The sequence below is a fragment of the Drosophila ananassae genome, chromosome XR (assembly GCF_017639315.1).
Source record: "Drosophila ananassae strain 14024-0371.13 chromosome XR, ASM1763931v2, whole genome shotgun sequence".
Taxonomy (NCBI): Eukaryota; Metazoa; Arthropoda; class Insecta; order Diptera; family Drosophilidae; genus Drosophila; species Drosophila ananassae.
Genome location: NC_057932.1, coordinates 17,170,236 through 17,184,085, shown reverse-complemented (window position 1 = coordinate 17,184,085; position 13,850 = coordinate 17,170,236). Strand labels below are relative to the sequence as shown.

The 13,850-nt window shown below is 39.3% G+C and overlaps 3 protein-coding genes across 3 annotated transcripts; all 3 read right to left on the bottom strand.

Moving 5' to 3' along the window:
- Positions 1–353: 353 nt before the first annotated feature.
- Positions 354–1,507, bottom strand: LOC6505123. The gene has a single exon (XM_001965376.4). The coding sequence runs from the start codon at positions 1,362–1,364 to the stop codon at positions 465–467; it is 900 nt and encodes a 299-aa protein (XP_001965412.1). The 5' UTR covers positions 1,365–1,507; the 3' UTR covers positions 354–464.
- A 1,609-nt stretch (positions 1,508–3,116) lies between these two features.
- On the bottom strand, positions 3,117–4,005 carry LOC6505122. Its single transcript, XM_001965377.4, has one exon. It carries the CDS (start codon positions 3,947–3,949, stop codon positions 3,161–3,163), a length of 789 nt encoding a protein of 262 aa, XP_001965413.1. The 5' UTR covers positions 3,950–4,005; the 3' UTR covers positions 3,117–3,160.
- A 3,642-nt stretch (positions 4,006–7,647) lies between these two features.
- Positions 7,648–10,508, bottom strand: LOC6505121 (neurofilament heavy polypeptide). Its single transcript, XM_001965378.3, has 2 exons — positions 10,248–10,508; positions 7,648–10,075 (listed from the first exon to the last, which is right to left on the bottom strand). Exons 1-2 carry the CDS (start codon positions 10,369–10,371, stop codon positions 7,701–7,703), a joined length of 2,499 nt encoding a protein of 832 aa, XP_001965414.1. The 5' UTR covers positions 10,372–10,508; the 3' UTR covers positions 7,648–7,700.
- Positions 10,509–13,850: the final 3,342 nt, after the last annotated feature.

Here is a 13,850-nt window from a genome sequence, read left to right as displayed (position 1 = left end):
ATACGAAATAGATAGATAGTTTAAGAAATCTTTTACAAATTCTTAAAATACAAGGTTTTTCTTACATTTAATTATTTTTCTAAAGGATATGAAGTAAAAATTCTTATAATTTATGCTTGATAATCCTCTACATATCTCTGAATAAATATTTTTAATATTTTTTAAATATTTTATTCAATGTTTTCATTGATAAAAATATAAAATGTGCAAATATTCTGAAAATCAGGCCCAAAAGTCATACCTTTTCTTGCCAAACGAAGCACAGAAGAGGCCTTATGGAGAATCCTGTTTATAAAGAAGATCCCCCAAATAATAACCAAAGAATATAATTTTTTTTTTCATATCACATTTATTTGAATTCGAATCGTTTGTCAAAAGTTTGCATAGTTCGTGTCCTGGATCGCTGGTGCTTAACTATAATACTATATAGAATCTGGGGGGGGGGACTGTGGTGCTGGTGACCCTTAACCCTGGTAGACGACCTGGCCGCGGCGACGCTGATTGCCACGCCTCCGGTTGTTGGGGCGGACGACGCGAACGTTGCGACGACGGTTGCCGCCGCGACGGCGACGCTGGGAGGAGGGACGACGGCGACGTCGCTGGACGTTGGTGCCGCGACGGCGGATGTTGCGACGGCCGCTGTTCTTCCTGCGGCGGACGACGACACGGTTGGCGCGCTCCTCCTCGACCTCATCGCCGGCAACGGCAGCTGCCGAGTTGGCAGAGCGCTCCATCAGCGCCACCACAGCACCGTCGGGAATGGCGTCCAGAGCGGCACGGGGCACCAGAAGCGCCGCCTTGCCCGTCTTCTCGTCCAGGACACTCTGTCCCTCGATCTCGATAATGCCGTCGGGCACCATGATGGCACCAGCCTGATCCCTTGCCACCACCATTTGCTGAGCACCCTGGCCGACCTGGGGCTTGGCGTTCCTCACGAACGACTCCTGCACCTCATCCAGATCCTCATCGTCGTCCTCCTCCTCCAGGGAGTCCAGATTCTTCTTCTGATTACGGAAAGCGAAGTTGTTGCGGCCGAAATTCAAACCCAACTGATGTTCCAGCTCATCCTCCTCGTCATCGTCGTCCTGGTTGTCATCGTCATCGTTATCGTTATCGACCAGATGATCCAGTTCGTGGGAGTCCTCCTCCTCGACAATCTCGAATCCTTTGACCACGGCACCGGCATTGGCACGTCCCCGGGGCACTGTGAGGAACAAGTAGGGATGCTGCTGTCCGGCGGAATTGATTTTACGCTGAAGGCGTTGCTGCAGCTGTTGTTGTTGTTGCCTCTGGAGGCGTGGCTCTGCCAGGGCGAAGGCCACAAACAAGCAGCCCACAATCAAGACAGCTCCCAGTTTCGACATCTTTTTGGGAATAAATTTATTTGTATTTTTTAAATATGATTTTGTGCAATTGATAAAAATTGTTTAAAAAAATATTATATCAAATGCGATCCTAATTGTAAGAAAAGTTCCAACGAACTGTACGATTTTCAGAGCTGGCATTAGGTTTTTATGCGAAAAAGTTCTAGCCAGAATTTCTTAAAAAAAAAAAATAACAAAAAAAAATAGATATAGAAATAGAAATAGAAAAGAGAGAGCTAACGATGTCCATAATTGCGGTCGATGTCGGCATAATTTCAAGTGGCGAAATTTTAACCACAAACAGAAGACAACAAACACAACACAAAAAAAAATAAAAGAAAAAATAGAGATATATATTCTGGAAATGAAAGAAGGTCTCGAAAATGTTCTAGAGGTTCAGGTGGTTCAGTGACCTGAACTGTTGAATTAATCAGCAAAAATATCCATATATATTTATATATATAGTTGTTTAAGATTTCTCAACGGTCATGCTAATGACAAAACAATCAGAGACACGCACCTTTGGCACCAGCAGAAGAATTCTTCTACTTGTACTGAAGTTCGGCCCGCAAAGTCATGGACCCTGCCTGCCTGCTCTTCGAGTCACCGACGCATGCGAAGTGGTTGAATTTTATCCCAGGCCATCGAATAATATACAAAAATGGTTTTAGCTTTTTTTTTTCGGGGGTCTTCTCGTCTTCTGATTGATAGCCCTTCAATCCACAATCCCCAAAAGCCCAGTCTTCCAGCCAGCCAGCCAGAGAGTTATGGAAAATAGGCAAACGCACACTTCTCGTGTGATTTATTGGCAAAAAGAAATCCATATTTTCTTTGACCAAAAGCCACCAAAAGCCACAAAGCCAAATTATTTATTATTACAAGGTTTTTTTTTCTTTTTTTTGATAGTCTGTGGCTTGGTCAATGGTCTCTGGAGGCTGGGATGGCTCTTGGATCTCAGGTACTTTAGGTCCAATTACCTTTAAAGCCGAGTAGAATTAAAACATTATCCAATTTAGGGTTTGAAGATCTGAAAATTGTATTTAATTAAAAACTGGAGAGGGGAAGAAGTCTATATTTTGAATAGATGTCTTCAGTTTTTAGTTAAAGAATGAATTATATTTATATTCTGTTTCTATCCTATCCTAGTTATAATTTATTTCTTAATTCTTTCTCCCATAAACTCTTAAAAAATATAGCTCCTAGAACTTGTTCTAGTTTATTTATCATTTTATAGAAGAAAAGAACCCTCTTTTAGGGAATTTTTTTAATCAATTAAAGTCAGATTAATGCCTTTCTCTGAGTTTCTAACAAGTTTCTTAGAAAAATCACTTCAAATTTATCTTCTAAGGGAAAGCATATTTCTTTTTATGATTTTTGGCCAAAAGGCATTAATTTTGTGTTAAAGTCTTATATGGTTTTAGTTCTCAAATAAATATTTAAGGTCTTAAAAAAATTGAATTTATATATTTAAGAATAAAAAAGAGCTTATTAGTCAATAGTTATTATAAATTTTATTAAAAATTTACAAGAATTATACTTATAACCTAGGAAACTTATCACATTCGATAGAAATATTATTATTAATTTTATGGTTCTATCTTATAAACTAAATTAAATGTTTATATATTTAACACAAGGGTTTAGTCATATATTATAAATTTAGAATTCTTTTTTTTTTTAATATAATGTCTTATATATTTAATATATAAATATTTTAAATTAATATCTCAGCAGAAAAGACTACACAGAGGGTTTTAGGTAAAAAATGTTTAAAAAAAACTATAATTAGAAATAATTTAATGAACACTTTTTCCAATAGGACCCCAACGTCCTTCTGAATCTGCCAGATCGAAGGCCCTGATGAATGCGGCGGGCAGGGAGTGGAAGGTTTCCCCGGCCAGAGTCCATAGCTCGGAACTGCAGGCGGCAAAGCCGCCGATCATGACCCCAGCTTTCAGGCAGATGACCATCCGGGCGGACCACTCCCGCCTCGCAAAGCCCGTGTTGAACGAAAACCAGAGGCTGCAGGCCAGTGTGGTGAATCCGGATAGGCCCAGCAGCCGATGGGTCAAATGAAGGGCCATTTCCGAGTACCACACCAGACTCAGTCCTGTCCCCAGAGCACCCACGAGCAGAAAGTAACCGAGCAGGCCGCACAAACTGTGCTTAGAGGTGCAATGCGATTCGTATTGTTCCTCCTCCATGGCATTTTGTTTGACTTTGTTGATGCACTTCATCAGGATGCCGATGAAGCCTGGCCAGAGGCACAACATTCCCAGGCCCATATGAGTGCGGAGAAGGCCCCGGTGGGTGAAAAGTCGCCGCATCCACCAGGTGTTCGTCATCAAAAGGCACTCGCCCACGCACAGAAATAGCCCGAGGGTGCAGTAATAGGCGTGCTCCGCCGTCCCAATCAGATGGATGCGGAGGCACTTCCTCACCACCACTATGGTGACCAAACTCATCAGTATATGGGCCAGCACCTCGAGGGCTATCGTGCAACTAACCGTTGTCATCAGGGGAATCAGAAACGGCCACACGAACTCGTCAACAAAAATTTTGTCCCCTTCCGTCTGGTTTCCCATTTTTGTTTGGAGTTTCTATTGAGGTGGGGCTTATAGTACTATATAGCATAATTGTTTTTATACTTTATGTATTTTTCTTGGGTAAATCAGTTAAAAATGTATACTTTTTAAATTATTTTTTTTAAATCTTACTCAGTGGGAATTTATTTCTATGTACAGGGAAGTTATGACCATATCTTTGGCAATTCTGATCCGATTCTTGAAAGGGATACCTTTAAAGATTCGTGGAACGATTCTCCACAAATCTGCATCAAAACCTAGGATCGAAATATTTTTTAAATTTTTCATCAAATTTTCTGGGGCATCCCCTTCAAAATATCGAAAAAGTCCTATGTAGCCCCATATGCCCCCGAGCGATGGCCATATCTTTGTCAATTCTGATCCGATTCTTAAAAGAGATACCTTAAAAGATTCGTAGAACGATTCTCCACAAATCTGCATCAAAACCTAGGATCGAAATATTTTTTAAATTTTTCATCAAATTTTCTGGGGCATCCCCTTCAAAATATCGAAAAAGTCCTATGTAGCCCCATATGCCCCCGAGCGATGGCCATATCTTTGTCAATTCTGATCCGATTCTTAAAAAAGATACCTTAAAAGATTCGTAGAACGATTCTCCACAAATCTGCATCAAAACCTAGGATCGAAATATTTTTTAAATTTTTCATCAAATTTTCTGGGGCATCCCCTTCAAAATATCGAAAAAGGCCTATGTAGCCCCATATGCCCCCGAGCGATGGCCATATCTTTGTCAATTCTGATCCGATTCTTAAAAAAGATACCTTAAAAGATTCGTAGAACGATTCTCCACAAATCTGCATCAAAATCCTGGATTGAAATATTTTTTATCAAATTTGCTGGGCCATTAAAATTTCGAAAAAGGGTATGTAGCCCCATATGACCTCGATCGAAGGCTTTATCTTTGGCAATTCTTGTCCGATTCTTTTGGTTGATACTTTAAAAGATTCTCCATAGATTTGATTTCTTGGATAAAGGAAATCAAATTGCGAAATTTATTTATTTATAATATATATATTTATTATAGCATAAGCTCTTGTATTCTATAAATTTTAATTTTTATTTTAGCGTTTGCTACAGAGGTTCTTCTACTTCTTTAAGTTCTTCTCCGTCACAAAGCAAACATTCCTGCCTCATTCTTGAAATCAATTCACAACACTTTAATTTCCAGCTTATTCTTTTCCAATCTTTCTTGATTAAAAAAAAAAAAAAAAAAGAGTCAAAAGTCACGGTGAACCAAGAACTTCATAGTCGGCTTTTGGAATTTTTCAAAGAGGCGCTCTATGTCACATGTATTTTTAGAATATTAGGCGGACAAGAAATTTGTGTAGTATTTTCATAGCATATTCATGGAATTGCCTAATATTATAAATATTCATAGTGAATGATAAAGATTATAAAATGCCTCTAAAATGGCAATAAACCTAATGTTGAGAAAACAAAATTGAACCTGAAATTTTAATGATTTTTGTTCCAATGAAATTAAGTTATAAAAAACTATTCAAATAATATAGGTCAAAGGCATTTAAAACATTTAATTTTATGACCAAAAAGTATAAACTTTCATTTCAATTTTCTGTTAAAAGTCTGAACTTTTATCATTTCTCCCACAAAAAAAAGAAATCGCACTTGGGTCAAATTTATAATTTTAAATATTTATTTTATAATTTGATCAAAAAAGAAATTGACTTAAAACAAAATTCTGTTAAAATCCGCTTGGCAACCGAAGGGGCCAAGAAAAGCTAAAATAGAAACCTCTAATATGTTTGCTGGCTAATTTCCATAAGAATTCCAAGTTCAAAGGGGTCAACAAATGCAAAACGGCATAAAGAAAGCTGCTGTCCAGCTATTTTTTTTCCTTTTTTTTTGGCAGATGTCTAATAAATTGATTTGAGCCACGAATTATGCGGCATCTTCACCATTTTGGGCAGGGCATCTGCGAAATCGAGTTGAAAGTTCATTGGCTTTTTTTTTGGGTTCTTCTCCCCTTTTGGGCATTAATTATTGGTTTAAAAAGGTGGATAACGTAGTCAGATAGAAAAGCAACTAATTTGGCTGCTGGTGACCTCTACACATGTCTCGAAATCATAGAATTTTGATGCCATTGTCTTCCCAACATAGCTGGAACCTCTTGCTGGAACATTCACCCCGCTTTTCAGAATTCTTATATTTTTTTCATCTCTCTCTGGCCAAGAATAATTAACGAATCTGACCGAAAATAATGTTGTCAACGGGTATTCTATTTTTTTTTCTCCATATTTCTGAGCCACTTGAAGTGCTCGCATGTTGGCCTAATAATGTCCCATTGAATATTATGCCTTTTTTCTTAACAATTTGCTTTGGTCTCTTGGCATGATTATGCAAATTTTTTACAAACTTGGCCATAATTGTGTTTGCCGTACGTAGATTTTTATTTTGTTTGACTTTCAATCGTTCCGGTTGATTTGATAAACGTTTCCCCAGGCGGCTCATCATCTCGTCGTCTTCTGTAAAAGCTGGAAGAGAACCTTTTGTTTTTCTTTGTGTGATGCCTTGACCAAAAGAAGTTATATGAATTGATAAAGCCGTTGAGAGATCATTGAAAAATATTATAATATATAATATATACTAATATATAATAAGAATTAGATACCATTTCTATAATATCTATCATGTTAGCATTCAAGATGATAATTATACCCGGTACTTATAGAGTTCTAGATATAAGTGTACCTGGTACTTGTATAATACAAGTTTACATTTTTGTTGTAAATTTGTAAATTTTGTATGTTCTAAGCTTTTTTTTGTACTACCTAGCTAAAAAGTTTATTAAAAAAAGCTTTCAAAAAATCACAGCTTCTAAAAAACCGTAAAAAAAACTATATTTTCCTTATAAGCTTTACAAAAAAAAATGTTTAAAAAATTTTTAAAATTCTTATAAGACTCCAAAAAGCTGTTTCTAAGCTTTTAAAATTCCTTAGCTTTAATTTTTTAAACAAAATCTAAAAATTTTAAACAAAAGACTTCAATAAGACACAAACTCCTTGCCATGAAACTCATTATGTTGCAGGACTTTGAAACCCTTTCAAAAGCTCTTGGCTATTTCACCCAAAAATCAGAGTTGTTTTCGATAAATTATTGATTAAAAAAACTCGATCTAACGGTCAATCAACTGTTAATACACCAAATACCGTTAATCGGTCAAAAGTCTAACCGTCAGGTCTACTAATTAACATAAACTTCAAAGATCGCAACTAATTTCTTTTTTTTTTAGCGAATAAATTAAGCTTGACCCCAGAAATTCTACAAAAAAAAAATCAATTTATGGAAATGCAAAAAAAAAACAAAAAAAAAATCAAAAGATGATAGATACATAGATACATAATTTAAATCGGTCAAGAAGCACGAGCCTCATTAATAAGCCATCATTCTGGTTCTGAGGGTCAATGCTCCTCGGCTCTCGGCTTGAACTTTCAACTGCTCGGCCAGATGTGGCCGAAAAAAAAGTGGCTTTTTTTCAATTCATATCTTTGGTTTCAGGCATTAACACACGCAAAAAAAAAGGTAAAAAAAAATTTATTTCTTTTGTGGTTTTTTTTTTCACTTTTTTGGGGTGGGGTGGGGGGATATTGAAAATCATTGGTTTTTGGTTTGGTTGTTTTTTTTTTTTTTTTGATTATTTTTTTTGTTTATCGGAATATTTCAGTAATCAGTTTTCGTTTTGGGTTTCGTATTTTTTTTTTTAGGATAGTTTTTAGAGGAGCTTGGACTGGGGCTGATCCTCCTGGGGGGTCTCCTTGGGGAGTTCCTCCTTGGGGGCTTCCTCCTTGGGGGCTTCCTTCTTCTCAACCTCTTCTTTGGGGGCCTCCTCCTTCTGGACTTCCTCCTTCTTCTCAGTCTCCTCCTTCTGGACCTCCTCTTTCTGGATCTCCTCCTTCTGGATCTCCTCCTTCTGGATCTCCTCCTTCTGGATCTCCTCCTTCTGGATCTCCTCCTTCTGAACCTCCTCCTTCTTCTCAACCTCCGCCTTCTGCACCTCCTCGGGACTCTCCAGCGACCTACCGCTCTTCCTCAGAGCAAACCTCCTGTTCTGGGTGAGCAGATCAAAGTAGGGATGGAAGTCTCCATACGACACATAGCGAGCATCACCATAGGCTGGCTGGACATGCCGGGACAGACCAGGCTCGTCATCCTCTCCCACAATGATGAACTCCTGCTGCTCTCCGTTAGCGGCCTGCTGGGGAGTCACCTCCGTGGAGGCCATCAGCATCTCCTGTTCGGGCTTCATCTCGGCCACCTCCATCACAGGCATCTTCTCGACAGTCTCCATGGCGGGAGCCTTCTCGACGATCGTTCCGGGACGAATCCTGGTGGGCAGGAGACCCGAACCGCCGGCCTTGACGGGCTTGGCGGCGATCAGAACGGGCTGGGCGGTGATGGGCTTGATGGCGGCCGTGGAGGTGGATCCGGTGCGGGATGGTGGGATCTGGGGGGGCTGGAAGATGTCCATCAGCGAGGCATCGGCCAGCAGGGGCACAGCAGCGGCGGTCAGTTGAGGGCGCTTCTTCTTCTTCTGGCCATTGGTGGTGGCTCCAGTCCTTACAGGGTTAATGGCGCTCTGGGGAATGTTGAGGATCAAGGGCTGAGCCTGAATTCCCTCGGCAAGGGAGACGACCGACTGGCTCTCCGGCGGCGAGAGACCCAACTGGCTCCATGGAATCGTGATGTACTGAGTGGGACGTCCCTGGCGGCGAATGGGCACGGTCAGAGGTGGCTGGGGGAAGGATCCGGAGACGGGAACCCTCTGCTTCTTGCCCTGGTAGGCATAGGGATAGCCGTTAGCCAGCTCGGGAGCCACATAAACGGTCTGGCCGTTGCGGTTCACGACGAGAGTGGCCTGCTGGGGACGGGAACGGGTCTTGCCGGAGTTTCCGCCGACCTGGCTGCGACGGAAGGTGTTGCCCAGCTCGCCGGGAGTCTGGCCACGGGTGAACTGACGGATCTGGCTGATGATGCTCTGCTGGCCGCGCTGGATGAAGTTCGGCTGGTTCTGGCTGCGGCGAGTGGACGTCGAAGAGGAACCAAAGACCGCCGGCTCCGGGGCATAGTCCTGCTCCTGGCTGTCATCATCGACAATCTCCTCCTCATCCTCGACATCATCGTCGTTGTTGATGTTCTCATCATCGTCCACTTCCTCCTCATCCTCGGAGTCCTCGGCGACCTGGACGGGCTTCTTCTGCTGGGTGGTCTTCTGGGTCTTCTTGTTCTGGGTGGTGGCGGGACGACGCTTCTGGCTAACTGGCGCCTCCTGGTTCTGCTGGCCGAACTTACGCCTCTGGTTCTGGACCTGAACCTGGGACTGCTTGCGCTTCTTCTGGGGACGCACTGCCTCCAGGGAGTCTTCATCATCGAACTGATCGAGGGAGAGCTCATCCTCGTCCTCATCGTAGAACTCCTCGTCGAAACGGTTGCCCTGGAAGTAGTCATCCTCCTCATCGTAGTATTCGTCCTCCAGGGAGTCCAGCCTGTTGTTGAATCGGTTGGGACGCTGGCGGCGACGGTTGCCATTTCCGTTTCCATTTCCATTGAAGTTGTTGTTAAGATTGCCGTTTCCATTGCCATTTCCATTGCCCTTCCTGTTGCCATTCCTCTGGGGCCTCTGCTGAACTCGCACCACGATGTCCGGGCGCTGAGTGGTGGTGGTGGTGGTGGAGCTCGTTGTGGTTGTGGACTCCCTCACTGGTGTCTCAACGAAGCTGGGAATCTGCTGTCCAGCTGCGGCCAGACGATCATTGAACCATCCGGACACGGAACCAGCCAGCGTCGAGAAGGAAGATCCCAATTGCTGGGCAGGATTCATTCCGAAAAGCCAAGTGCCGGAGGTGGCTGGAGCTCCAGCGGCGGGAGCACCGGCCTGAGCCTGCTTGCCCTGGATGTCCTCGAGGGAGGCCTGGCGGGGCTTGAAGGCGATCAGCGGATGAATGATGAAATCGGCCACCGTATGTGGCTGAACGGCCGGAACGGCGGCGGCTGACTTCTCCTGGGCCTCCACCGTAGCGGGTTTCTCTGCCATAGCCGGAGCTACTGGTGGCTTCTCCGTGGGAGTTTTGGGTGCCATTACCGAATCACCTATTCACACACACACATTTCCACCACAGTACACAATAAAAAAAAGTTTAAAAAAAAAAAATAAGTACACAGTTCACATGAAAAAAAAAAAGAACGAAAAAAAGAGATATAATATTATTGAAGGGATTTTGTTGAGATTTTGGAAAGTGATTCTTTTGATGAGAAATCCTACCAATCAGGGCCATATCCGCGATGGGGGACTCCGTTGATTGTTCCAATTCGGGTGCCTCGGTCACGGCCTGGACCTGGCATAGGAATAGGGCCACCAGGCTCACAGCCACCACGAACTTGGTCATGGTTTGGAGGAAACTAACTCGTCTGTTTTACAATTTATTAAATTAAGACTTGTTTATTTTTTTTTTGTGTGTATTTGGACCTAGTTCGTTTGTAGTCGTCGGTCCACAGACAAACGTTTCTGTTGCCAAACTGTTTAAGCGAGCGCCGAGCTCCAAGCTTTTTATGTGCCTTCTACAAAACGGTTTTGGCCAAAACCTTGCTGGCCAATAGAGGCCATCGTCAGGCCAAAAAGAGTACGAATTCTTCTTAGCCCCGAGAGAAGAAAGAGTCTCCGAAAGCTTCCCACATCGCTACCTCTCTTTTTTTTTCTTGTTTCTTGGCTGGGACTCTCTTGCCGTTCTGACCGTAAATCAATTTGCCAAGATTTCGGGTCGTCGGGTCGTCGGGTCGTCGTATAAGCCACAGTTTTTGGCGCTTTTTTTTTTGCTAGAAATTCGGTTTTTATCGAAAACTAGTTCGGGCGTGGATGTAAGGAATTTTTGTCTAAAAATTATGACCTGACCTTAAATGGTCAACCCATTTCTTTTTTATGGCCTTGTAATATGTAAATTGATATTTTTTAAGATTTGTAAATTGAGGTTTTTATGGGCCACGAAGCATTTAAAAATGATCATAATACTTAAAGGTGATTTAACTAACAATTTAGCTACCTTCTTGGATTCTTAAGTTTGTTCTTAGGTTTCGAATAAATATTATATTTAATTTCCAAATGGAAGCCTAACTTCAAGGCTTTTAGAAACAATATACAAAACAATTTATATTCTAAGAGAGATATTATATAATATTATAATGCCTCTCTAGAGGGACTCTTTGAATTCGAAAAATTCAAAAACCGTATTTAAAAAATGTTTTAAATAAGGAATGGAGGCTTACGAAAACCTTTATGGATTCCTTCTATTAGTTTTTTCATGTGTTTTTACCTTTAGGAAATATTAAAAAATATTTTAAAATTATATATTCATACTTTTTAATATTTTTGAGAACAAAATTAACATTTTCTCAAAATAATATATAAGTACCAGTTTTTTAAATTTATTCAAACTTTTGAGGGCAATTTCTTGAATTTGTTTAAATTTAAAAATACCAAACTAAGCCCAAATAATTATGTTTAATATAATTTGTATGTTGTTCTTCTTTAAAATTTTTAAAAATCATTTTGAATACCTAAATGTTTAGTCTAAATACATGAATTTAAAGATAAAACCTATCATAATTAGTACCTAAAATTCTTTAATATTTTTACAAAAAAAAGGCTAAACATTTTTCTTATGAAATTTTTAAGATCAATTTCCTGTAACATTCTCTAGTGACTCATGAATTAATTAAATTTCCGTTTGAGATCATTAAAATTAAAGATAACCCCAATCGATTGATTCATCTTGAAGATCCCCCACAATTTTCCCAGAAATAAATTAGATTTCCTTTTCTTTGCCGCAAAATTCCGAATAATTTCCCGCTGGTCATTGATTGGATTTCTTTTTTTTTTTTGGCGGAATGTGGTTCAGTGTGCTAATTTCTGCGGGATTATTTCTGAGACATTGTTCCAAAAATAGTTAATAGAACTTTCCCTATCAACTTTCCAATAGCTTGACCCCGTCATTTTGAGGTGAAATGAGATGATGTCTTGACCTCCGAGGGCCTCCGAACTTTCTTCGCCGCCGACACACATAAATACATAGATAAAAAAATCACACACACACCACATCCAGGTGGCTAATGAGTATTTATGATTTTTTTATGCATTTCCATTAGCATGAGATACTCGGCTCTCGGATCTTTTTCGCATTTTTTGGTGTCCAGTCCAGTCCAGTCCAGTCCTCCCAGAAAAGCTAATGAATACATTGCGTTCTTTTCTCTTTATGATTTTTTGATACTCTTTCCAGAGGGTGCTATGGTTTTTGCTATCAAGTTCTATGTCCGTCTGTCCGTGTGTCCGTTTGTCCGTAAATTTATTTCTAAGTCTCTTGATTTTGAAGCTATTGCCTTGAGATTTGGCATATAGGCTTTTCTTTTTGGCTTTTAGTATATATATGAAAATGGTTAAGATCTGTAGACTATATCCCATATCTTTCATATAACTGACTGCTTAGAATTAGAATCAAAACTTTTTTCTAATTAAGTTTTGATTCTAAGTTTTTTTTAGAGTTAGAAGGTTATGACTTCACCTAAAATTTTAATAACCTGGAACTAATTTATGATTGAAATTATTTAAGGATCTAAGAACTATATCCTATAACTTTAATATAAATTATCCCGAAAAAAAATCACCTCTTTGGAAGTAGATGACCACCAAGAGTATTTGAACATCGTTTCATTGGAAAGAAAGCTTTCCCTTCTTGTGATTTTTTGTTGTTTTATTTTTTAGCAGGCGGTCTGCTTTGCTCGCCGCATAATTTGGTTATTAAAACATTTGTTTATGTCGCCCATAATGGGCCGCCAAAAAAAAAAAACGTCAGAAAATAACGCCCTGAAGAGATGCGGTTTCTTTTTTTCCGGGTATCAAATTTTTTTTTTTTTTTATTATATATTCCCTGCCCAGCTCATCATTACAGAAATGCCAACACGGTAGCTGTGGGAAATTTAAATAATTGCCACAGCAATAACATAAATTAGATAAACCATCAAAAGGGCGGCCACGCAAAAAATATAAAATTAAAAAGTAGCTCAAATACAAACCAGAGGAGAAAAAATGAAAATATGGCACATAAATTAATCACACCACCTGTGGTCTGCAAAAAATACAAAATAAAAGCAAATTTAAAAATCGATCGAACCACTGTTCTAGCTGTAAAGATATATAAAAGGTGTAATTTACAGCATTTAATTAATATTCTACCCGGGGGAGCCTGGTCAGCAGCACACCAACCACTCGGTAGACAGAATCGTTTTGTCTTTGATTAGCCATAGGAAAGTTTTCAAAACCATACCAGAGAATCGTTAAAAATCTGATAAAGTGCGTTTCGAAATTATAAGGCTCTGCAGGGCTGCATAACTAGGTTTGTTTGTTATTTATTAGAGTAAGAAAATATATTATTTTATTTAAGTTTTTTTAAAATTATTGTAGTCAAATAAAATTAATATAACTATAGGTCTCCAGTTTTTTAAATAATAGTTTAATTTAAGCATTTTTATTATATTATTTTTATTTATTAATCTATGAAAGCATTACAAATGTAATACATATCTAAAGTCTTAAAATATTCAAGTTTTTATTAGCACCTAAAATAATGTAAGTTTTAAAATAATTTATTTAGTTCTAGGATTGTTTTCAGGTCTATTTTAGGTGCAATTATATATCTGTTATAGAGCCAAAATATATTATTTATCAAAAAATAAATAATTCAATAAAAAACAATACGAGTTATTCTAATATTTTATATTTTAGAATTAGAATTGAGTATGACTATTAGTATATCAGTATCTATTTTTTTAGTTTTAAATATTTATAAGAAACTCAAGCAGCTGTTTACTTTTTCTT